The sequence below is a fragment of the Sitophilus oryzae genome, unplaced genomic scaffold, assembly GCF_002938485.1.
Source record: "Sitophilus oryzae breed Bouriz unplaced genomic scaffold, Soryzae_2.0 scaffold_1396_pilon_pilon, whole genome shotgun sequence".
Taxonomy (NCBI): Eukaryota; Metazoa; Arthropoda; class Insecta; order Coleoptera; family Curculionidae; genus Sitophilus; species Sitophilus oryzae.
This window is the reverse complement of record NW_022146055.1, coordinates 6,299,937-6,325,886: the sequence shown is the minus strand read 5'-3', so window position 1 is coordinate 6,325,886 and position 25,950 is coordinate 6,299,937. Positions and strand designations below refer to the sequence as shown.

At 30.3% G+C, this 25,950-nt stretch overlaps 1 protein-coding gene across 2 annotated transcripts; it reads left to right on the top strand.

Annotated features, from left to right (window-relative positions):
* The first annotated feature begins 386 nt into the window (after positions 1-386).
* Positions 387-16,783, top strand: LOC115875958 (transcriptional activator protein Pur-beta). 2 transcript variants are annotated; one of them, XM_030891568.1, is made up of 8 exons: positions 387-629; positions 1,167-1,205; positions 1,689-1,804; positions 4,913-5,015; positions 8,346-8,503; positions 10,150-10,300; positions 11,348-11,538; positions 14,112-16,783. In XM_030891568.1, the coding sequence occupies exons 1-8, from the start codon at positions 587-589 to the stop codon at positions 14,154-14,156; spliced, it is 846 nt and encodes a 281-aa protein (XP_030747428.1). In that variant the 5' UTR covers positions 387-586; the 3' UTR covers positions 14,157-16,783. The 2 variants fall into 2 exon arrangements, with proteins under 2 accessions (XP_030747428.1, XP_030747429.1); XM_030891569.1 differs by lacking the exons at positions 387-629; positions 1,167-1,205 and adding an exon at positions 1,447-1,580.
* Positions 16,784-25,950: the final 9,167 nt, after the last annotated feature.

Below are 25,950 nucleotides of genomic sequence, written 5' to 3'. Positions count from 1 at the left end.
GAATACGAGTTCAAGTTCCAGTTATTTTGGTACCAATAATAAAGCTTTATTTAGTTAAAAATTTAGTTGATGATATAATAAGTTTATATAATTCTTGTTTATTGATACCGCGGAGTTTTAAAATTTGGAATAATTATCAGTACCGTTTTCGGATTTTACAATAGATAAGTTCTATTATTTTTATGACGTTCTTTTCCGTTTCGATTATCCAATAAAAAAGGATACTTACAATTATTGTATGTATTCTCTACGAATGTTTATCTTTGTTTAATTTATAAACATTAGAATTTATTTAAGTGTATTGTGCGCGGATGATTGGTAATTATTGTAAAATAATTGATTTTCTTATTTTTTAGTGAGATAAACCACCTAATATTATTTTATTTTTATACCGTAGGTCATATTAAAATTGTTTCTGGTATTTGATCGTTTTAAAAGTAATTTAAATATCTGTAAATTTAAAAAAGTTAAAATAGAATTTTGTGGAAGTGCGGCTCTGAGTTTCATATAATCCTGACATATTTTACTAGTAACATTTCGATTTTCCCTAAAATAGAAGGTTGTGTGTGTGTGAGTAGGGCTTGCGATGTCGGATATAGGTAGTGGAGATGAAGGTTCTAGTTCGCAAAGTGAGTAAAATATAGCTTATAGTTTTGTAAAAATCTTATACTTCACACTTTTTTGAATACGTGAACAAATTTTCGGTGAAATATTTCCATGTTTTGTCCGGTAAATTCGCTTCTGAACCTGACAAGTGGACCAAGATGGCGTAAAATTCGATTGAAGAAGGCTAGAAAAAATTAAATTTCGGTAGTTCTTCGACGAGTTGGGGTAGAATTTTAATTCAGATTGGTACAAAAATGTAACTAGTGTCGTAATTTGGTGCTGAAACTGTGAGGAAATAAATTTAATAGGCAAGGAAAGCAGCAAAAATTCTGCAATATCTAAAGTATTGTCATAGTCAAATATAGTGACCTTGGCCAACGTCAGTTCGGTTGCCTTTCTATTTCAAAGTGAATGTCAAAACAAGGGATTCTCACCCTTAGCATCCAATTTAATGTTTTTGATCAATTTTCGCAAAAAAATGCTTACTGTCAGATTAATAAAGAGATGATATTTTAAATTATATTAATTAAGAAGGTTTTTAACTAATTCTGTTTTTATAGAATATCACGGTATGGAGCAAGGAAGTGAATATGACTCAGGTAAGTCTATATCCTTTTATTTTCACCTTAATACCTAGGTTACATTTTGCACCTCTTTGTTTGAAGCAGTGTTCTATCCATTTTTTTTAAGAAATTATTCTCCAAAATCTCAATTCTTATAATTTTGAATGAGATTCCAAAAGATGACTCATTGCCTTTCTGGGAATTTGTGAGTTCTATAGTAGTAGATTTTTACTATTGCTCTTTCATTAAGTGAATCATATTTAGTTTATGCGCGCATTTGGCCGGTAAAGTATCTTTTCTATATTTTTGTGTGTTTTTTGAGTTAGTTAATGTTTGTGTATCACAAATAAGTTATGGAATTAAATCAAATTGAATGGGTTATTGGTAGAATTGAACATTGGAGAGATCCAAGTTAGTTTTTATTTAATTAAATAATTTAAATTTTAAAAAAGCATTTGAGACAGAAATTTTTTTTTGTGTTTGTGCTTTTAAAATAGTAAAAAAACACTATTGTTACAGGTCAACAGGGTCAGATGGAACAAGAATTGGCAACAAAAATGCTACAGATTCAGAGTAAAAGGTTCTATTTAGATGTGAAACAAAATAGAAGGGGTAGATTTATTAAAGTTGCAGAGGTGAGTTTTATAATAATTATAGATATAAATAAAAAAATTCAAAAAGCTTAATTTTCATATTAGCATAATTTCTAAGTTATAGTATGTTTGTGTTATTAACTATACAGTTATGGTTGGTCCATTTTAATTCAATGATAAAATATAATTTATAAATAAAAATTATATGGAATGGTCAACAATGAATGAAATAGTTGGCAATACCATGGTACAAAGAATACAAGGTATGATATTGCGCAGGTTGGTCGCTACGTCACAGGTGATAACAGGCGCTATTGGTCAGCACGCTCCGCGCGCCAGTTCAAATCGTCAAGGTATTGTTATAAACCTGTTTTTTTGTTTATATACCGTCATTGAATTGTCGCTAAGCAAGTTACTGTGGAGCAGTGCGTAAGGAGTTGGGCTAGGGAAGCGAGACCGGAGTTGAATCTCGGCAGGGACATAACTTTTTTTTTAAATACTGTTGTATTCTATAGTTAATTTTTGTAGTATAAAAAGAAAGAACTATTTATTCTGTTATTTTTTAATCTGCGGTATTAATATAAATTGATTGTTGGTACAATACCTCATTTAATATAAAATAATATTCTACTTTTTGAAGTGTATGTGGCCCTAATTGTACCTAAAAGTAATATAGTTTTACAGTGATATACCAGATTGTAAACTATTTAATATTTCAGTCACTTAAAAAGTTAATTTGCATTGAATAATTGCCTACGATCAAAGGAAATTTGAGCTATATAATCCTTGATGGGCATATTCTGGGTATGCAAATACTTCCTCTAAATTTTGGGTTTCGTTCAACCGATTTATTCTCAAAACCTGAAACATCTACATATAAAAAGAAGCACCAGATCACTAATTATAATAAACTTCACCCTTGGAATTACTTCTATCACAATTACAATACATTCATCTGCATTGGCATTTTCTATTTTTAGATGGGAAACAATATAATTCCCAACATTTTTTAAATGATGTAACAATTCCTCTTGTGGTTACTTTTCCATAGATATCCTCATCTCTGTCCTCATGTGAATTCAGAGGCAATGAACATAAAAATTATTTACCATAAACATCGCAAACTAAAAACCTAATAAACAATTTTATACCGAATACAGAAATAAATTTAGTATTCTTACCTATTATGGTCCAAATCCATGTTAATAGATAATTATTATTTTAAATATATTTTTGAGTTGGTTAATGTTTTGTGTATCACAAATAGAGATAAATCAAATTGAATGGTTGTGGTAGGAGTGAACATTGGAGAGATCCAAGTTAACATTTAATTAAATGTTTAAATTTTAAAAAAGCATTTGAGACAGAATTTTTTTATGTTTGTGCTTTAAAATAGTAAAAAACACTATTGTTACACAGATCAACAGGGTCCAGATGGAACAAAAATTGGCAACAAAATGCTACAGATTCAGAGTAAAAGGTTCTATTTAGATGAATCCAAATCCATGTTAATAGATAATTATTATTTTTAAATATATTTTTGAAACTGCTGGTTTTAGTAATTATTAAATTAAACGAACTAAAAAGTCTTAAAAATAAACAATTTTTAACCATAACCCCAAAAAATACAGATCTCCTGTCAACTTTCTTTATTTTTTATTTATTCATTATTTTCCTAGTGACGTCACAGGTGGTATGCGCGAACTGAACGAAATTGGAGCCGCTATCGATCATACCTTGTATTCTTTGTACCATGGGCAATACTGTGTTAGAGGATTTTAGGATTAGTGATTGGTACTGATGCTAAAATAAATTACCGATTGAAAAATTATGTCAATTTTTCTGGCTTTTCTTTTTTTTCTTGAAATTTTACAAGTTTTAATTTTGAAAATACTGTTAACTATGAAGTATCAAAATAAGGTGGAAAATATAATAAATAATATGATATATTTTTTATTGTAAAAAATTACTATTTTTCTATACAACTATGGTGTTTTACATGGAATAGTAATACTAATACCGGTGATTGAAGAAATAAGAAGATACGCAACCTTTTTTTTCCAGGTTTTCATGGCACAAAACCTGTCCGAGAAGTACCTAGCTGACATTACCATCAGCCTGTCCAAAAAATTCCGAGATTTAGTTTAGCTCTGCGCCGATGCGCGCTGATAGTCGTTTACAGGGCAGCAGATAAAGAATACTGTACCGTAGTTCTGCGTTCAGACGACAGAGTGAGTGGTTGCCGGAGACAGTGTTGCCAGAACTACTGATTAATCCGTAGATTTACGGATTTTGCCTACAGTACGTTAATAATACGGATTTTCTATCATTAAACAATTTAATATAGTCAGTTTGCATCAGAGTTGGCTTGGAAAAGATCGCTGTAATTTCATATGTAAAATATTATGGTAAATGTCAATAATTGTCATTTCCAAGCTAACTAAACGACTTTTTGCGATCATACGACATATTCAGGGCCTATAAAAGAATTTTTATTTTTGTTGTTTATTCTATATTTAACACAAATACATTATCAATACATAAACGCGGATTTTGTATCCAAAGAAATGTTTGTCAAACGTATTACAGATATTATACATTTTAATATGGCAACACTGTCGCTTTCAGATCCACGCCGTCTTCGATATGCCTTCGAGGGTTGAATTAGAGAAAATAAGTATTTTATGCGTTGACCGCAGAACGACTGGTGTCTCCATCGTACAGCACTTGAGATGTAAGGAAATCAAATCAGCCTTGTCACGAATTCGCCCATTAGGTTGCGTATCTTTATCATCCCAATTCTTTCAATCAGCTAATACTTAAACAATGACAGCTTATTTTCATTCCCGTGTGCAAAACATGTTAGAAATTGAATGCAATCGCAGAAATCAAAAAAATCTTAATCAACCGTGTCGCATTTTGGAGCACACTTTAATTAATTATTAAACATCAAAAACGTATAGTTGAACTATTTCAAAATACTGTTACTAAAACTAGGTAACAAGAGGAAATGGAACAATATGAAAAAATAAAACTTGCGTTTCTATTACTTTCCACTTATATTTTCAAAAATACATGTTTTGTGGTACTACAGCTTCTTCAATTGTTTCACTATTTATTGAGATAGTTAATATGCTTCCTGATTTCTAGATTGGAGCTGATGGTAGAAGATCACAGATATTTCTTGCTTTATCAACTGCCGCAGAGTTTCGAGATCATCTTTCCACATTTAGCGACTACTATTCTTCTCTCGGTAAAATTTATTTATTTTATTTCTCTAATATAAAAAATAATGTACTTACGGAGTAGATAATAACGTTTATGTAAAAATTAATACTAACTCTAAAAAGCACTAAAATGGTAAAAAAATATAACTACCTACTAAGTATTTTTTACATTGGATTAGCTTTGAAGATGAATAATAACTGTAATTGCTATTTAAATGTTTTTTTATTACATTAAGTAGTACATTTAATACTTTTAATATTTTTGGAGTTAATATTTTTTAATAATGAAACATCTTTTTGAAGGGTTGATTCCTAATTTGTTACTAATACTGTTTCTCAAGTTAAACGTGAATATTTATTTTTTTCGTAAGTTATAAGCCTTACACTATTTAATATTTTGACTATAATTACAAGCTTTTATTTTTTACTTTCAAATGAAAAAGATCTGTGACAAACAATTTTATTAAAATTTTGAGTAAATGTTAAAAAATAAACAGATATTGTTTTTTTTGTTCGTAATATCTTGAAATGTTGATACCGGCTTTTTATTTAGATTACTTTTATATTACCTACATTTATTAGGGCTCGAACTCACTGATGACCAGGTCGCAACGACATGGCCGTCGCGTCGGCTGGCCGGATGTATTGCGTTTTTAGCTGCGGCCAGATGAACGACTAGTTTCAACAGAGTTGTCAAATCTAACGATTTTTTACGTTTTACCAATTAGAAAATATTGTTTCAGAAATGTTAAAATATCCGAGTTAACTAAAAAGCGAAGTTGCTATTCAAAACAAACAAAAAGCATTGTGTACGCGCGACCGACAAAAAGGGAGATATTCTGTTTCTTTTTTCTACTGATATGGCGCCCTTATCGACTTTAGAAGTAAACATATTAGGGCCATCGTAAAAAAAGATCGTCAGACACTGGCTCTAAATATAAGCAGGTAGAAAGTTTAGCTTCCAGTTATTTCAATGTTTACAATATAACGAAGAATCTACAACAGTAATTACTTCTATTTTTATGAATGTTTAAGTTACTTTCTTAATTTTTTTTCAAAATAATGTACCTAGTAGAAATATAGTCTAATGAACCCTGTTTGAAAAACGTTAAATTAAATATCATATTTAAAATACAGTTGTCCTCCTTGTACATGACTACAATACAACTAAAAAAAACTAATTTAATAAAAAAAAACAAGTGGTTGTAGAAAAACTTTAAATATTATTTTTTTTATTTTTTAAACATCGAAACTCAAAGGCATAATAACAGGTATCATACCAACCATAAATAGAGTAGGTATGTCATATAAAAATGTTTTGAGTTTTTACTAGAATCGACCCTTCATAAAAAAAAGGGATTAGATTTAAGTTTACCTTTGATCCAGTCTGTATACTATTTCTTTGGATTTTCTGCACGTGTGCAAAAACTACACTAAAACACTATATCTTATAGAGAATAAAATATTGTGCCTTGAATTTGAGGGATTTCATCTGAAAAATTATTAAATTGGAAGAAAACCGGCAACGAGCGGCAGAAAATAATAATATTTCCGTGCAGTCTTCTGGTCGCAACGACCAATGGACGGTCAGGACGTTAGTGTGCGCTATATCATTTTATTTAATTGTTTTAGAGGTAGCTGCGGCCTGGCCGGTGCGACCTGGTCGTCGGTGTGTTCGAGCCCTTAGTGAATATCGTATACATCTATGGGCCTTGACTTAATGAACATTTTTTCTCTTTTTTATGTTGATTATATTTGCTGACATATAGTAAACAAGTATAGTTCATATCAAATAAACTTTTAGTCACGTGATTAAGCTTGACAAGCACAGCGTTGACCACTTTTTCACATCTTTTTATCAAAATATTTTAGGAAACAAAAATACATTAATTATAAATATAGCAGGTTAGTCGTGACTGACTAAGTTAAGAAAAAACTCAAAATTTAAGTGAGGATGCAGTCAATAATCCCACATAGGCCGATAAAACTACTTTTTCAAATTTGTCAAGCTTTCGAGAATTTTATTCCCATCATCAGGACAGTTTCTAAAATGTATAAATAAAAAAGGCATTAAAACTTTAAAATTCTATAACAGAAAAAACGACTTACGACTGAGTCAGTTAGCAAAAAACACATCCTTTGCACAAAAAGGCCTTAAAAACTAGCATCGTATAACATTGGACTACAAGAACATTTCCTTTATAAAATATTAAAATACATATCCAACGATATTACTTTTCTTTTAAACACAAACAAAAAGATTTTTTAAAAATTTTAATTTTTACATTGTTATTTCGAGCTCGATCAAACAGTGACTGTTTAATAAAATACCAATGAACTGAAAATTCTAGAACTCTCCTTATCAACATTTTTTTTTCCTTTTTTCTACCATAATGACATTTACTTCTTGTACTGCTCTTTTTTATACAAACCAACAACCATCCACGGTTAAAAACTTTAAAAATATATTCATTGAATTTATTTTACACTATTGAGATATATAAATAAACAGCACTTAAGGGACATAAAAAGCCATTACTATCGCTTTTGCGTTCAAAATATTCTAATAAAGTTGCGATGAGTTTTTTACGGCTATTAAGCTATCTTGTACACTTTGTTCTAAAAGAGGTTCTAAAAGGAGCAATGTCCAACTAACTGCTAGTAAAAAAATTTAAGTTTAAAAATATCACAACATAGTTCATTTGAACCAAAAACTCGTAATACAAAACTAAATGTCAAAACGAATGACAATGTCAGGAAATTAGTAAATAAATGTGGTAACTTTTTTTTAGTAGACTTGCCACCTGTATCCCCAGCGGGAAAAAAATTCCAATTAGTCAGCCCGGCGTCGAATATGTCCGTGGTTGACAACAATGAATTTAAAAATCGCGCCCTCGATTACGTAACTAAAAGTTTAATTGGTATTGAATATATGCAGTGGTAGATTCAGGATTCGGGAAGGGGGGGGGGGCTACACTCTAAACTGTCAACAAAATTAAGTATTACTTGACTGAACTAAGTTGGTTTGAGCTCCCAAAGACCTTTCCCCCCGTGGATCGCCACTGAATATCTGTATTCTTATGTTTAATGAGTTTCTCATTATTCAACTAACTATTCATGAAGCTTCTACAGAAAGAAGATTATTTAATGAAAAAATGTTCTTTTTTGTAAGGTACCTGGCAACCAATACTTTTATATAATCTGGAAAGTGTTATTTTTTGTGGAAAGTATCTTGTAGGGGGCTAAGGAGATTGTTAGTCTCTTAGTAAATGGACAATTTTGTAAACAATAAGAAATAATTTCAATCGTTTAGTTCTCTGCTATTCACTTATTTAACCATTCAGTTTCTCTTATAGGTCCACCTAATCCCGACAACGTTCCTGAAGATGGGAAACTCAAGTCTGAAATGATGATTAAAGACAATCGTCGCTACTATCTGGATCTGAAAGAAAATTCACGAGGGCGCTTTTTGCGCGTCTCTCAAACCATTACCAGAGGGGGACCTCGTTCGCAAGTAAGAATAAAAGATAAATTTATTACTGCCAACTAAAGTTTATGTAGAAAGATAATATAGTCTGCCCAGTGGACAGTGACAGTGGTGTGTGTCATTTTAATTAACTGACAAATCTTGTTTTCTGTCATTTTTTGGATGTCGTCTGTCGAAAACATATCGTCCTATTGCTGCCAAAAGTCACTAAAATTTTTCCGAACAACCAAATTCAATCACTAACTATGTTTTGAAGCAGAGAATCGATTGCAAAAGTCATTAACTACGATTTCTGGCTATTTATTTTTTATTTTAATACCGAATAGTTACTAACTATAACATCTTTTTGTAATGCAATTCATCTTTAGACGCATTTTTCTCGGAAGTAATAAAAAGTAAGTTAGTTACTTTTGGCAGCAATGGGACGATATTATGTAGTTAGTGCTTTTCATACAACTGCTGTTATGCCATATTTGATTAAAACTTAACTTATCAGTTTTTCTACCAACTTAACTTATCAGTTTTTCTCAATCACTCACTTTTAATTTTCTAGTAGATTGTGAAGCATTCGGTTGCCAATATTTTTCAGCATTGCCACTTTATATGTATAAAAGAATAAAACTTCATTTTGTTGACAGGATGGTGACCTACAATTTATACGCTCTTCCGTTTAATTTTGTTGTTTTGTCTACAAATTTAGTTTTGCTTTTCTCTTAAACTTTCGATTTTAGTTTAGTATGACTGAATTTTTCATAACTAAACATGATTGTTTAAAGGTTTATAAAAACTTACCTGCAATTTTTCATAGGTCCATTCCCTTAGTTTTAATTCTGGAGTTTTTTTCAATGACTTCTTTGTTTTCAAATTCTAGATGATATTGAGTTTTTTAAAGAGTTTGCATAAATACACTGGCCCGTAAGGTCCAATTTTGGGGATCAGGATCCTGTTTTGAAATCCCGGGATTAGAACCTATTATCCCGGGATTGACTATTAGAATGAAAAATGTAATCTAAAGGAATACTTCATAAAAATGCAGCTACATATGCCAAAAAGAAAATGAGAAAAGAGCTCCTTTAAAATAGACATAACAAAGTAACATTTGTATTTAGTAGGTAAATAAAAAAAAATCAATTCTGAAAAAATACTATAGTAAACACGGGAATATAACTTTTAGATATTGACGTTCTGCTTAATATAAATAAAATATGATCTTTGAAAGGCTAAAGTGTATCAAGTCAAATCATTTTATATTGGGAATTTAAAATTTTCGAGATTTTCTGGGATCAAGGGATATAATATCGAGATATCTGTGATCTCGGTTTGGAATTTGAAAACCCTACTGGCCACCATAGCCGACATGACGCCAAACCAATAAAATGGTGAAAACATTTCCAAAATGTCATAAATAGTGGTAGACAGTTAGGTATCTCTTCTATATTTTTTTACGTAACATACTTTCTATAACAGTTATTAATATTTAGCATAATTTTTAAAAAAGCTTTTGTATATATATTTGAAGTACCTAGAACATTTTTAAACAAATCAAATAAATTAATAGTATCAATATTGATTTTAAAAGGAACAGAAAATTGATTGATTTTAAGAGAAATACAATTAATAAAGAAAATCTGTTACAAATTTTAATATGTAAATAATATTTTTATGTTTTTTAGGTAGCTATCCCAGCACAAGGGATGATTGAATTTAGAGATGCCCTAACAGATCTGTTGGATGAATTTAGTACCGACGAGCATGCATATAAGCCCGATTTACCTGAGGGCAGACATATGCATGTGGATAATAAAAATTTCTATTTTGACATAGGTACGTATCAGGGATTATAATTCAATATTGTTTTTAGTGATGGGAAAAACCGATTAATTTCAATAATCGAGTACTCGAGTTTCAAGCGATTTCAATAATCGAGCGATCGCTCGAACAAAATTTCGCTCGTATTTAAGCACATTTTCGCGCAGAGCACATATTCTTTGGGTGATGAATAGCAAGTGGCAAATAGCTAGCGACGAGTAATTCGCTTGGTTCAGTTTAGTTTAAAGCATTGTCGATGTAAGTCGTAAAATTTTGTTACTCAGATAACGGATAACGTTGTGTAAATTTGCTACCTGCAATGTATGTAGAAAATTCGCTCGGTTTTGTTTCGAATATGTTACATTAAAATCGGATTTCAATTTATTTCATTCTAGGATCGCTTGCGTTCGTCGCTTGTAACTTGTCACTTCCATCGCTCGTTCATAATCGAGCAATGTCGGTTATTTCAACAATCGAGTACTCGATCGAGTTATCCCATCAGTAATTGTTTTTATATAGTGATTTAACTTCTTTAAATTTACTACTCTTAAGTCGGGCTCAATTGCCTACTCTTTTGTTTTTAATTATTTAAATAAGTGTATTATTTTATCTGTACAGTGTTCCATTTTGGTTACACAAATGAGGGTTATCTTCATTATTGATGTCGCAAAAAATAAATTTCGTGGCTTTAATTTCCATGATATATGGTAATTTTGAATGAATCTGATTGATAACTTAACAAAAGTATAAAGACGGATTGAGCTTTTTACGTGGAATCCATTGGCGTAGTTAGCTTTTTTTTTAATTCTATTTTTGTTTTTTGTGTTATATAAGAAAAGGTATTGTAAATTAAAAAATATATATATTTTTAGTTATCAGTCATACAGTTGCACATAACGTAATAACAAAGCAAAAGAATCCTGTCTAATTAAAATTTGGTAGTATAATGTTATGTTATTTTAATACAAATAGATGATCTATTAATAAGAATAGGTATTTAGAAATTAAATCTATATGTTAAAACTGAATTTACATTTGTTATTTGGGCGTTTATTGTTATAGGTCAGAATAATCGTGGAGTTTATATGCGTATATCCGAAGTGAAAACGAATTTTCGCACCGCCATAACGTTGCCTGAGAAGTGCTGGTCGCGGTTTCGTGACATTCTCAGCGATTACTGCGACAAAATTAAACAGCCTGCGGGGGGCAGCGTCCCCCAGTTAGGTGGAGGACCGGACCAACCACACCCATTGGTATGTTAATTATGTATTTATAAAAATAACTTTGAGTTAAGGCGGCCACAGACCTCGTTGTTTATTAGCACTGCTAATCGTCGATTAACACTGCTGAACTAGACAACTAAAACTGTATTTGCATACACACTACGTCAGTGTAAAACGGTAACAAAATGAAATGCGTCGATTTACTTGCAGTACTCAGCGACTCAGCGATAGAAACATTAAAATTAAAAAAGAAGAAAAATAGAAAAAAAGTGTGCTAAAGATTGGTTATTTAAAAGATACCAGAATCTATCATCACAGATTAGGTATCCTATAAGTATACAGATAAAAATCTTGTCCCTAAAGCTTGATTTTCATGCGTCCGTTATCCATTGATACGATGGTCCGATATTAATTTTATTGGTTGACTTGACAATTTGTTAGAAACGGTTAACCAATCGAAGTCTTTAAATTCAACCAATAAAATTAATATCGTATCATCGTATCGTCGGACAACGGATGCATGAAAATCAAGCTTAATTCGTGGTACGAAAATTGTTTTTTATGACGATGTGCAAACGAGTCAAATTTCCTGTGCGCAAAAATAAACTCGCGTAAAATAACAATAAACAGCGTAATAGAGAGATATCGCTAAACCGAATAGCGTGCATGGACGTTAATAAGGCCAGGTGTTATTTCCTTTATGTGAGGTGGTATTAACTCTTCATTTATAGTTATCGGATCGGAAAGAATTCTGATCGCGTCGCGTCCGCTATTTAAACTTAACCTAACTTTGAATTTAAAACTTTGAAATTGTTTTGTTTACTAGGTATTTTAAAACTAAAGGGCTAAAGTGCTTATTTCCAGTGCTTTATTGTTCAACGTCTGCCAGTGGGTTTAGGGCAACAAGCAACAAATTCTCTTAGAAGGGCTAAGTCATCATCTGCTGTAAACCTAAGACTCTTTATAGGTTCTTTAGTATTGGAAGAGGTGGAATCCATATTTTGGGCCATATTTATTTAATTAAAACTAATCCCAGCTACTTAAATATCAAATTACCTAATAAAACTAAAGCAATAATTCAAAACAATTCAAACATAACCTAAAATAAAAGATCTCGCCGGCCGGCTCCGATTGTCAAATACCCGCACATGCCCATTTAAGCAATTTTTAAACGTTATCAGAGGTTTTTAAAAAAAAGGTTTAGAAAGAGCGCTTAGTGTAATTGATCCGCAAATTACGTCAGGCGGTAACGTTATTAGCGGGTGTTGCGTTAAAAATTGACTCGCGCATATCGTAACCATGATAAGGTACGCGTAAATACTGGATGACGCTATTCGGTTTTCCGATATCTCTCTAATAACTGTGCCGGTCAGGCGCTGTGCACAATTTTAGAGGCCATAAGTGGGCGTGCTATGTGCGCAAACTAGTCACGTAACTAGTGCCCGATTCCGAAAATTGGAACCACGAAAAACAATAAAGAAAAAACAAAGATTATAATCTGTATAATCTGTGCTATCATCTTCTTTAGTTCCTCGCGGAAATTGCTAAAAAAAGAGTCTATTTTATTTTTTACACTTTGGAGAGAAGCTTCCACATCCACCTCCTTCATTTTTTCAAGTAGAATTTCATGAGCTTTATTTTTTTTTGTTCCGATTTTTGTAATTATTAGTCTTAATTTTCCATAACCAGACTAGGACATATACAGGGTGTCCCACAATTAGTGCGACAAACTGAAAGGGGTTGTAGAGGGCATCAAAACAAGTAATTTGAGTATAGGAACCCATGTCCGGAAATGTGCCGTTTTGGCAGGAGGTGGAGTGAAACGTAAATTTCAAGTTGCATTATTTATTCAAAACATTTACAAAAACTGCTCAAAGTGCCGTCCATTCTGTTGAAGACACAAATGCACACGCATGGACGGCACTTTGAGCGGCCGAGACTAATTGCCGATTGGTAATCGAACGCCATTTTTACATTTGTTCCCAAAAAGCGATTTGTGATTAGCGATTACCTATTTGCTTATATAAAAAGTGTTAACAATATGACAATCTCTGAATGCCATGCAAGATTATTTATAGAAAACTTACTATTGATGCATTTGTTACTATTTATTTCGTCGTTATTTAAAAATTTGTAAACAAAATTATTAGTGTAAAAATTAAAGTAAAAAAAAATAAATATTATTTATTAAATACACAAACGGTATAAATGAAAATCATATAAATAAATAAATATAAAAAAGTCAAAAACCATGTCAAAAATTAAATAAAAACTAGGGCCCTCTCCCGTTAATCGTAGAATTTAATGAAAAGCATTCACAAAAATTACAAATCACTAGACAACGATTACTAATCGTAAGTAACCGATTACCAATCATATTCCGTCTGCTGAATACAGGCAATAACTATGGAAAATACGTAGGAAAGATTATTGAAAATTTACTAAATTTGCAGGATTTTGTAATAAGAATTTTTAAAACAAATATAAAATTACTGCACTATTAAAAATATTGAAATTTGTAAGGAAATATTTATTTTAATATTTTAAATTAGTTCAATATGTTAGTTCATAAAAATAGCTTATATTGTTCTATATTCTTTCAGGTTGGCAATAATACCCAACAAGATGGTGGAACGAGTTTAAAGTAGGCTAGGAGCCGATTTTAGACTAAAAATATTAGATTTATTAAAATATAACAAATTAAAAAAATTGGATAGACGCTGTCGTCACTTTAGCGCCCCACGTATTTTTTGTATGTTTAACAGATGTTCAGTCTGATTTTGGCAGAGGAGCAGCACTAACTTTCAAAAGTTAACTGTTTTTTTAACCACAAAACGAAAATAGATTGAACAAATTATTAGCTCCAAAAAAATAATGGTTAACTTTTGTTTGGATGATTTTACGGAGATGTGATATAGCTGGTATGTGATATATTTAACAGAGAGATTTATATTAAATTCAGTTTAAAACTGAAACAGACAGTAATTTTATTAAATAAGGTTACTGTTGAAATACGCTTAGGGATGAAAAAATTATCTTATAATAATTTTAGTCCTGTTCCTAAGAAATGATTGTATAAAGCGTAGAGGTGGGGCTATAAATGGACGATAGAATAATTGAGAACAGTAACCAAGTTGGTTTTTGTGCAGTGTTAAACCAGAGACACATCTGTTAGATTCTCTATTATATGTTATTAAAGAAATACTAAAAATTATTATTTATTTCTTTTATGTTGTTGAAACACGTCTGTGTTTGATATGATTAAAGAGGGTTTTGGGTGAAATTGAAATTCATTTTATAATATATAAATTTCCTATTTGCCAAAGGATAAATAATTTAATCAATTCTTTAAAGAATAGTGTTACTCTGTAGTTGTCTTATTTTATTCTTGTAATTTTTTCTTTATCAGCATTATTCAGGAAGAAAAAAATCTAAGTATACTAATTTTGTCTATTATACAGGTGGTGCAATGCAGTGTGGAAAATTGCATCTAAATGCTTATTTATTTTTATAAAATGTTTCTTATTTTCAATTCATAGGCACATAGGGCCAGTATTAGAAATTTTGCCAATATACAAGGTGGTCCAGAAAGTTCTGGGTGAATGAGGGCTATAAGAAATTGAAAAACATGTTTCTATTTCGCGAATATTTATCAAAATTTGGAATTGATTTTGTAAATTGCATATTTTGACAGATATTTGCAAAAAACTGATTTTTCGGCCATTTGGGACCATTTTTCGTATAAAGCTGGCCGAGTACGGTGTTACAAATTTTCCCCTAAAGCTACTCCCCAAAAAGTTTTGCTTAAAAAATCATGGTCGACGAATTAAGCCGAAACTTGGGCCTCTTCCTGTCCTTATTATGATATATTATCCTACAAATAAAGAAAGAAAATAAATATTAATAGACGTTGTTAGGATATCCAGTTTTGCCGAAGGCAAATTTCAAATTGAGTATAGTAGGATTATGTGTTTAATATTGAAATACAAAAATATGACAGGTCTTTCGTTTTAAAGTCAGTACAATAATTTAAAATGAGATATGTCATCGATGTTAAGCAATGATATGCTACGTTTAATAATAATTTAGCTTTCTAACCTCGATTTAAGAATGTTATGATAAATAATGGCTACATTGCCTTATGAGGAAGGATTGTTTGTAAGAATAAGTTTTCCTCCTACCTGGTTGAACCACACTGTATAGTGTATTTTTATATCTAAGTCATATTTAGTTTAGGATTGCTAGTCAGATTGTATAACTATTACATGTATATAGTGTTTCTGTTATGTTGTTAACATAAATATTTTAAAATTGCGCGAAGTTTACTGAATAATGAACAATCTTATTAACAATGAAGAGAGAGTTTGTAAGTGATTTTGTGCCAAATTTTTGGTGGAAGGGGCTGATAAATCTGTATAGCTTTGTAGTTTCTAAGGGGGCTAAGAGGATCATCATAACTTAAAACCTACTTTACGTAACTGTAGTATTTCAATTTCACCTGATCGTACCCGAAATCTTTTCTGCAAAGGTTTAAAGGGCACCACAAACTTTTTTTTGTGATTTATGAAATATATGTAAAATGATGCAAAATGTTACAGCTTGGCTGTCAATATTTTGTCTCGCAGCTCTGTGATTTTTCTATTGTCTTTGTAAAGAAAGAAAAGCTGTAAGCTTTATATTTTTATTATATTTATTAACTGTATAATTTGATTATACTTTTTGTGAGTTATTGTTACTTGAACATTTTTTTCTGGAAAATCAAATAAATGAAATTATTTAAAACAACACAAAAATTGTTTTTATGTTTGTCTAGTCAGTGTTTCGCCGGATATTTCAAGAAAAATACGATCATAAAAAGATGTTCAATGTTATAAAGCTATAAAATTCCAAAATGTTATCAATATTTGCATATGTTTTTTGTTGGTCAGTTTTGTATAACTACATAGTAGTGATCAAATTAATAGATCAAAACATCTGAATGATGTTGAATTTTAATAATTAACAGTTCATGATGTAGGGAAGGTGTTAGTTCTTTCTCACTGCCAAAGTTGTGCTTTTTATTGACAATATTGTTTAATTTTCCGAATGATTTTAAAAATTCTAATTTACAGAGTTAGTAATGTGAAGTAATTCTGTGACCATTTGAGTTTAATTACTATTAAATATGATTGATGTTAATGTGTTTTATAAAGGGCAGTTAATTGTAAGGCACTTTACGTTTCCTCCATAAAATATTGAGGGGTAATATTGGAATTAAAGAGATATTTTTAAAAAACGTATTTTATTTTTTAGAAAAAAATATGGCAAAAAGTTATTTATTTTTTTCTGAAGATTTCAGATTTTTATATTATGGAATACAAAATTGCAAAAAACTGTATGATTTATCTAGGTATCCTGAAAAATTGTTAATTAAATGAAGAAATTTCTGATAATTTATTTATGGCGATAGTATTAAGGTTAAGGTTAAATTTCAACTGTTCTAAAGCTGTTTAAATTTATTTTGATTTTCATAAAAAAACGTCATTACAATCCCTTTTTTTATAGAAATCCAACCACATGGAATTTGTTCCAATTTCGACTACAAATGTTGATTTTACCGGTCGAAATAAATTGCAATATGTTATCTAGTATTAATGTACAGAGTGTCCAATTTTTGTTGCAGTTGTTTTTTTTTGTTTATTCTTAAACCTTGGGGTTTGTGGTATTTTTTGTGAAACGAAAGATAGCAAAACAAAAATTATGATAGCTCTTATAGGGTGATATTAAAATGTAATTAAATGCAGCTGTGACTGTTAGTCGAGCTGCTTAAATCCATATCAGACGTCCCTTATATTTCAGTTTTCACTTGCCAAAATGGTAAAAATACCTTTGAATTTAGCGGCTTATATTTTTATTTTTTTTCTTGATATTTGTCTTAATACAAAGTCTGAGTTATAGCCAATATTTAGATTTTTTTAACACCATGCGTGCTTGGTAAGAAATTAAATTGTTTTTTACAATTTTTTGTTGTTTGTACAACCTTTGTACAACCTCTTCGAAAGTATATAACAGTAAATATTTTAATAAACTGAGACAGAAATAATTGTCTTGATACACACTCGCGTTATTTTGCAGTAGGTCATGCGTAACAAGTGGAGGCAAATACTGTTAAACTTTTAAACATAGCTAAAGACTAAATATCTGCTAAAATAGGTCCAAGATGCCGTTTGAAAAAATAGCAAAATAAAATAAACTCTAAACTAAAAGAAATACTAATGATGGCGAAAAGCAAATAAAAAACTTTGGCAGTTAAAAAATTCAAATATAATTTCCTATAAGAACCCTTTACCTGTCATGAAGTTAGGGTGTTTTCTCATAAAACTTTTAGATCTTATTGTACTGGTACAACATGGAATATATTTTTAAGAAGCTTCAGAAATATTAATTTCTTGACAAATATACAAGGTTTCTCAGTTAGAAAGTAAACATTGCTTGAAACTGAAATATGAGAGGTGTTCAAAGGTGCGTTCACACCGGCTGCGCCACTCCGCGCAAAACATTTTTTTAACATGTACTTATGAAGTGTATTTTTTTTAGCGCGCACAAAAGTATATGTTAAAAAAATGATTTGAGCGGCGCGGAGCGGCGCAGCCGTGTGAACGCACCTCAATAATGCAACATTTTCAATATCGCTTTGTAGCATAAGACAATTTTTTTGAGAGTATCTCTAGTTTTACTAATAAGTAGCTCAGGTTTGCAAAACCGTATCCTTCCTTCTTTTTTTATTAAACGAAAAATCATTACAACTAAAATGGGACTGTGTACATGACTACAACTTTTTGGCTATTACGAGTACAATAAAGCTTTCATAATATACTATATTTTAAATATTTGAAAGCCGTTTCTAGAAAGATTCCAAATATTTGATTCTTTCTACAATTTAGCTTGTTTAGAGTTTTTTTAATAGAGTTTATGTCATATCGGACAATATTATTTTTTATATTTTTTTTAACCGATGGGGTTTAGTTTATTTGTTATTAGACAGGTAAGTCTTCAAAAAGTAAATTTACATTACCTTACAAGTCAGTTATAAATTGACGATGTAGATATTTAAGCCTATATGTTAATTAACTTTGTTGAACTTTTCCTAATAAGTTACTATTTATTGTTATAAATATATATTTTCCTTCACTATTTTTATTGCACTTCTTTCCTTGTTCTGTAATATATCCAAGCAACTGAATCTGAGATTTGTATAATATGATTAGATGAAATGGGCAAACTATTGGAGAGTAGATGGTTTGCTATTTTTTGTAGTTTATCGGTTATTAGAATTAAAAGGATAATAGACAGGTACTACCCTATTCCTTTATTTTTATTAGCTTCTTCGAATAACGTTAAATATGTTTTAATTAAATGTAATTTTTAATACGTTTTAAGGACAGTAGTAAAGAAAAAGAAATAATTTCAACTGTTAGGTCTAATAACTAAGCTGATTAATAAGACAGTGGTGCCCCCACATTATTTTATGGCTTAATTTGTCGGGTTTATTATGTTGTGTAATAATAGGTCCTAATCAATCCTAATATGAAATATATAGAACAGTTGAATATTTTTGTTTATCTCAAATAACACCTAAAAAGCACTCCTTTTCATTAAATTTAATAGCAATTGTGCAAGTTATGAATACTTGAATTTATTTCAGCTTTGTGTATTTGAACTGCCACAAAAAGAATGTTGTTATATCCTGAAATTTTGATACACTTATTACAACAAATAGCAGTTAAGCTTAATTCGTGCGGAAGTAACATTCTTCTCTGCTGATTTATAAGAGAAATTTAATTGTTTTCAAAATAAATTAGCCTGATGTTCTCTAATTTATCATGTTTAGTCTAAATATCTCAGGAAATTGACTACAACATTTTGTGTTCCGATCAAGGTGATTTATAAGCTATTTATTCTGTGTTTGTAATTCTGTATCAATTTCTAAATATAACGTTTTGGTGTTTGGATTCTTAAATTACAAAATACAATTGTGATTAGTAAGATTTCAACTGTTTTCTATTACAAAAAAAAATCGACCGAATAATGTTAAAATTACTTTTAACCATTACCGACTGTATAAAAAACCTACACGTTGTTTTGCTAATTACATAGATTTATTTTATTTTTGTAGACTAGTCATAAGAACTATGGTCGGAGTTTGAAGTTTATATATATAGTATTTTTTTAGTAATATCGAAAAACCAGTTTCGGTGCTAAAACAAATTTAGTAATAGTTTATAATTACCTCTTATACAATTTTTTTATTTACAGGCATCATTTTTATCCTTGGTAATTATAGGCTTGGTGTATTCTCCGCCGGTGCTGCTACCATCGGAGAATATCGTAAACAACCTGCATATACAAATACACGGATTTAAATAGCGAGTATACGAAAAATTTATTATATAATTATTCTAAAAGTGTTAGGAAGTATAATTTGTGAAAATTCTAAAAATAAAAAAAAGTAATATTTTGCTACGAAGGTCTAACTTGTGTTATAATTTATTATTCAAGTTATTAAAACTTTTTCGGTCAGCTTAGCTACGGTAGCACAGTTGTAGGCACCGATTTTGCTAGCCGAGAAATAACTGGGGCTATTTCGGTTATAACGATTAACGAGGTACACAATTATAATTTTAAAGGATGTCCATAAAAAATTTATGCATTAATTGATTAAAACAAGTATACCATTAATATTCCAAATTATAATTTACCCTCTCATAGTATATGCCTATTTAATTTTTTTGACTATGTAATGGGCACTTTGTTTACTCACTTGTTTCGTCGAGCTGCTTAAATCCATTTTTGCTTTTTATTAAATCGGTGTGAGAAGTTGTGAAGCTATAAAATGTTGCTTCGGGAGAGTTGAATATTCGGGAAAGTTGAGTTATTATATTATAACTTATGTTATTGCACCCAACTATTTTTTACTAACGATTTTATTAACATTTGAAATTGCCACAACACAAAGCGACGCCCAGTTCGGGTTCTTTTTCACTTAATTTTTATTATCCGAAACAGCGTTACATCACACAAACCTCGTACCTGTCTTTTGTCGTTTCGATAAATGCACTGTTAATAACTAAAATACTTAAATATTATGACAAAGCCACGATTTTAATATTATTTCAAGGCGATCAACATCGGAACACCGTGAAATACAGCGAAAACTTCTAATTTCTGCCGTATCAAGCGCTGCGGTCGGAATTTTTAAAATCAACTCAAATGCACCAAGCCTGTAGTCATTTAAAAATCTTTGAATTGCGTTTGAAATGAACGATTTTTGATTGATCTTAAATGTATTCTGATAACTAAATTTTGTTAGAGCAAAATACGGAAATTATTTTATACTTATTTCATTCCGTACTTTATACATCGCTAAATTTTAGATACAATGACTAAGATCGCACTGCCAATCGCCAGGTTGCTCTCTATATAACAATAGATACTATTCTTGTTTCTATATATAAATACATTTTTTTCATTTTATATCTTCGATTTACTTCAAATTCCAATCATTATAAATGTTCTTTTTATTTATTGTAAGCAACGTTTATACAAACTTTAATGTTTGCATTTTAAATGTTAGTAATGTAGCTAGGATATGAATGTTTTCCCGAGTGAAAAACATTGTCAATTTTTATGAAAGCGTTTTAGTTTTTGGGTCATCAAGACATGATAGAATATGGTGAAAAATTGATCGTGTTTTTCAAAGTATTAGCAATGGCTTTTGTGTTAGATAAACTAAACAAATCTGTACCTCGTTTGAGCTATTTGGGAATCGCTAGGTGAAATATGGGGTTGCATTCTCCTATTTAAACAAAAAATTCGTACCTACAAAATGAACCCAAGTACAACAGTAATGTAGCCTTCCAATTTTCAACTGGCTGATTCCCGAGACATTTTCTGCAATTTGCAAACATTTCAGTTTTCTTTCCCCAAAACAAAAAATTCCAAAAATTATTAATATTAAATTATTAAAAGAGAAACTGAAAACATAGCTTTTTAGAAACTAATATAAAATTATATATTATAAAGAAACAAAAAAAATATTGTTGCAAAAAGATTTATGTATGGATTTATTTTTCAGCGTTATGATTTAAGATCAACAGTATGGTTGTTCCGACTTTTTCGGGTTATTTCAAATTATTGCACTACACAATAAACAATATATACAGAGTGTTATTAAAGTTATTTTTACTTTGATAGGCTCCGTAGATATTTAATGTTTCACCCTTTAGGAAGAAAAAGTCCGATCAACTTTTTTAGGTACACGATGGAACTTTTAAAAGTACGAATGATATGCCATCCATTAAAATTTATTATATAGTTCCTTTTTAAAGATTTTTGTCAAGTTTGCTTCAGATTCGTTTGGTACAAAATTAAATTTTAATAATATTTTAGTTAGGTATGCGGTTTATTTGAAATTAAAAATCATATCAATTGTATCTGGAAGTATTACAAATTCGTTTCTAAGTTATTTGTTTATAAGTCTTGTGCTATTTTTAATTCTTGATTTCAACCTAGGCTAGATAAAAATCTTTATTTTGTTTTAACTAACCACCTAGTAATTTTAATAATACTGTGATTTGTACTTTTGAAAAGATTCTAATATTTGATAATATTTACATAGATATGTAGCGTTCTAATTATGTTTTAAGATAAACATACTTAGAATATGGCTGTACTCTTTTTGGTATTTAAAAACATTTTCAACTATTTAACATCGACAAATTTATAGAATATCGTGGATATAAATTAAAAACAAATTCTTATTTCCTAGGTATACGTTACCTGATCTTGGGCAAGCTTTTTTAAAAATTACTGTGTTACTTTAAAAAATAGCTGTTATTTCGATTCTCAATAGCGGAAAATGTTTTTATATATCAGTGTATAAAAGAAAAAATAGAATAAGTAAAAAGTGTTTGATTAAGAGATCTTATTGGTAAAATAGGTGTTTAATAGGTAGAAACAAAATCAGATCATGCTGTATAAGAACAACTTTGTAACAACGTCTTTAAAGACAAAAAATCTAATTTAAGCTTTAAAAAATAAAATTGAGAGAGATTGTAATAATTTAATGAAATTTATAGATTTATTTATTTCTCGTAATTATTAGTGTCGCTGCCTTTTACTGAACAGATTTTAATGGATAAATAAAATTGGCCCTTTGGTATATAAACAGTCAATATTTTGTATTGCCTATACCGGGTGCGTCTCAAAAGTGCTTCACCCCTATAACTTTTTTATTTTTTCAGACAAAACAACAATATTTGGTATGTTAGTAAATGACATAACTTGGGATTGATTGACGTATATTTAATTCTTTTCGGTCACTTCTACAACTTGATTTTTAAATGGCACCTTCGGTATTTTTTTACTTTATTCTATAGAAAATGACACTCTGAATCGAATGACATAACATATGTCAACTTTTGACATTTCGGTATATGGTTTATTTGAAATTATAACATGCGGTTCATAACAACAATTTAATTCAAAATAGCAAGTGTGCGGTATCAAATAATTCGTAAAAAAATGCTTTTTCTAAATATGCTAATAAGCCATTCTAATAAGTCGTTCCATTTGAAAAAATTGAGATACGATTAAAAATACGATTTGGGCATCTTTTAACCGGCCAGGACAAGACACTAAAACCATTAGACGATCAAATCTATTTTTCCAAGGCTCCTTGATTAAAAATTAGTGTTTTTAACACAGCCATGGCACTCTAGATTGAAATTTAAAATAGATTTTTTTTGAGTGACTATATCAAAAATTGACATATGATATGTCATTCGATTCAGAGTGTCATTTTCTATCGAATAAAGTAAAAAATACCGAGGGTGCCATTTAAAAATCAAAAGTTGTAGTCATTTCCGGTGAAACCGGAAGTGACCGAAAACAATTGAATACGTTAATCAATCCCAATTTATGTCATATACTAACATACCAAATCTCGTTGTTTTATCTATGAAAAAAAAAAGTTATAGGGGTGAGCCACTTTCGAGACGCACCCGGTATATCCTTGCAACGAGTTATAGTAGCAAAGTTTTGAGATTTTGCCTTGCTAAAAGTCTAAACCACTAAACTAAACAATATATTACAATTATAAATTGTAATATACACTTTATTATAAACTTGACGTTGCCGTTGATACATTTTGAGTTATATTCCTAAAAGTCTGAACCTTTTTTTATATTCATAAATGTGTACATTTTAAATTTTGTTCGGAAATCAACATCAGCAATAGGTACAGCAATGCTGTCATTGCTGATTTTTCTGTTGAGAGTTATGGACATTTCTTTAAGAATGCACTAAGAAGTTATTGGTAATTCAATGATAAATTTTATTGTCTGACTTTGTTACAAAGTAAGAAACTTCCATACAATTGATGTATTCTGATTTAAATTCACTGGAACATCCAAGGAAGAAAATAGAAGTACATTAATAGAGATTCAATTTAACGTTCACCATTCACGGAATTTTTAACGACATTTGGAACTTGCTATTAAAACACTATTGAAATGTTTTTTTTTCTTTTTTACATTTTATCAGTTACAAAAATAAATATTTATAAAAAATCTGGTGGTTATTTATTTATATATTATGTTGAAGTGACCATTTTTTAATAACCCTACTATATAGGGTGAGTCTCGTAAAAATATTTTAAAGGGTAGTATACAGGGTGGCGTGGTGACAATTTCGATGCTCAACATTGGCATCTCAGAAAGTACAATAGATACGAAATCAGTTGAATAGGACAAAAGTTGCGTAATTAGAAGTTTGACAACACCTATCAAGAAAACCCTGGTATCTTGATTAGTTTCCCATTTTTGAAAAAAAAAAATGAAAATAATGCGTTTATTTTAAATGAGAATACCTTCAGAACTATTGTATATATTGCAACGTAAGTTGGTAGTTTTATATTTTTGACCCCGGCCAATTAAATGACGTTTAGAGAAAATTTCTAAGCCTTCTAGATTTCGCACAACAGTCAAGTTTTTGTGTTCTTATGGCCGCCATTTTGATTTTTTATACTATTAGATAGAGCAAAAAATAATCTATACGGTGGTATCTAATTTTTATTCATTATTATGTAAATTCACAAAAAAAATAGATTTTTTAAAAATTCACTCAAAGGTCAAGTCTGCCTTGGAAATCCAATTGACACTATATGACAGCAAGTTAATTTTGGTTTACTCAGATCTGAACACAAAAAATTATAGTAGATAGTGTAAAGTGTATTAACAGTCAACAATATGTTTACAAGTGAGGAAACACGAGATATGTATGATGTTTACTTAAAAAATAATAGAAATTCCGATATGGCATGCGCACGTTATAGAACATTAGCTTTTTTCGTTTTCCTGTTATTATCGATTCTGAACCGTCCTAGAACTCTGCAGCGCATGCGCAAATGAAATAATGTCTTCATATTTCCTTCTGCGCATACGCATCACAGTTCTAGGACGGTTCAGAATCGGTAATAACAGGAAAACGAAAAAAGCTATTGTATCCTGAAAGGACACAGCCTCATCGTACTATTTTCGCAAGGATTTCAAGAAATTTAGCAGTTGCTGGTAGTTTTAAAAAACGAGAGGGCACTATTTAAAAAAAAGCTTATGATATTAATGTACCAGCCTAGATTGAAATAAATCCGGAAAGTTCTAGTCGTAAAATAAGTCGCAAGTGTGTAAGTGATTCTTATGTAGGGAAAATTATCAAAAAACAAATATCACAATAAGGTGCCGGGTAGTGTAGAGGTACAGGCTCTCGTCTACCAATCTCAAGGTAGTGGGTTCGAATCCCACACCCGGCATTTCATCAGCCGACTATTTTTATTAAAATAAAAATAGTTTGGGTACCTAGGTCAACTAAGCCTTAAATGAGGACTTGGGATTCACAATCCTGAGGTAATAATAGGCGGTTGAAGCGTAGTGCTAACCACATTACCTTCCTTGTATACCGAACGGCTCTATGTATAGCAAACTGTACCTTGCTACTCCCAAGACGTTAAACGCTATATATGAGAGCTATTATTATTATTATAAATATCGCAATAATATGATTTTTTTCTGTTATCTGTATGTTCCAAAATTTGTAAATAAAGATTCAACCGTCCCTAATATTTTTCTAGAAAAAAGGGGGCTCTCTTTAACACCTTCCCGAAACCATTTACAAAATTGTAATCTTCTCTCGTGCACCAGCATGTGTCCACAAACTTGGTACACATTTAAATTAAAAGTTGCGATATTTATGTTTTTTGATAATTTTCCCTACATAAGAATCACTTACAGTACGTCTGTCCGTTCTGTAGCTCCGGGGTATCCGTTTGAGGGGAAACGATATTTTCTCGATGTTTTAAAAAATTAGACGACGCGTCCCATCAATAAAAATTCGACAAATTTGCAAGTA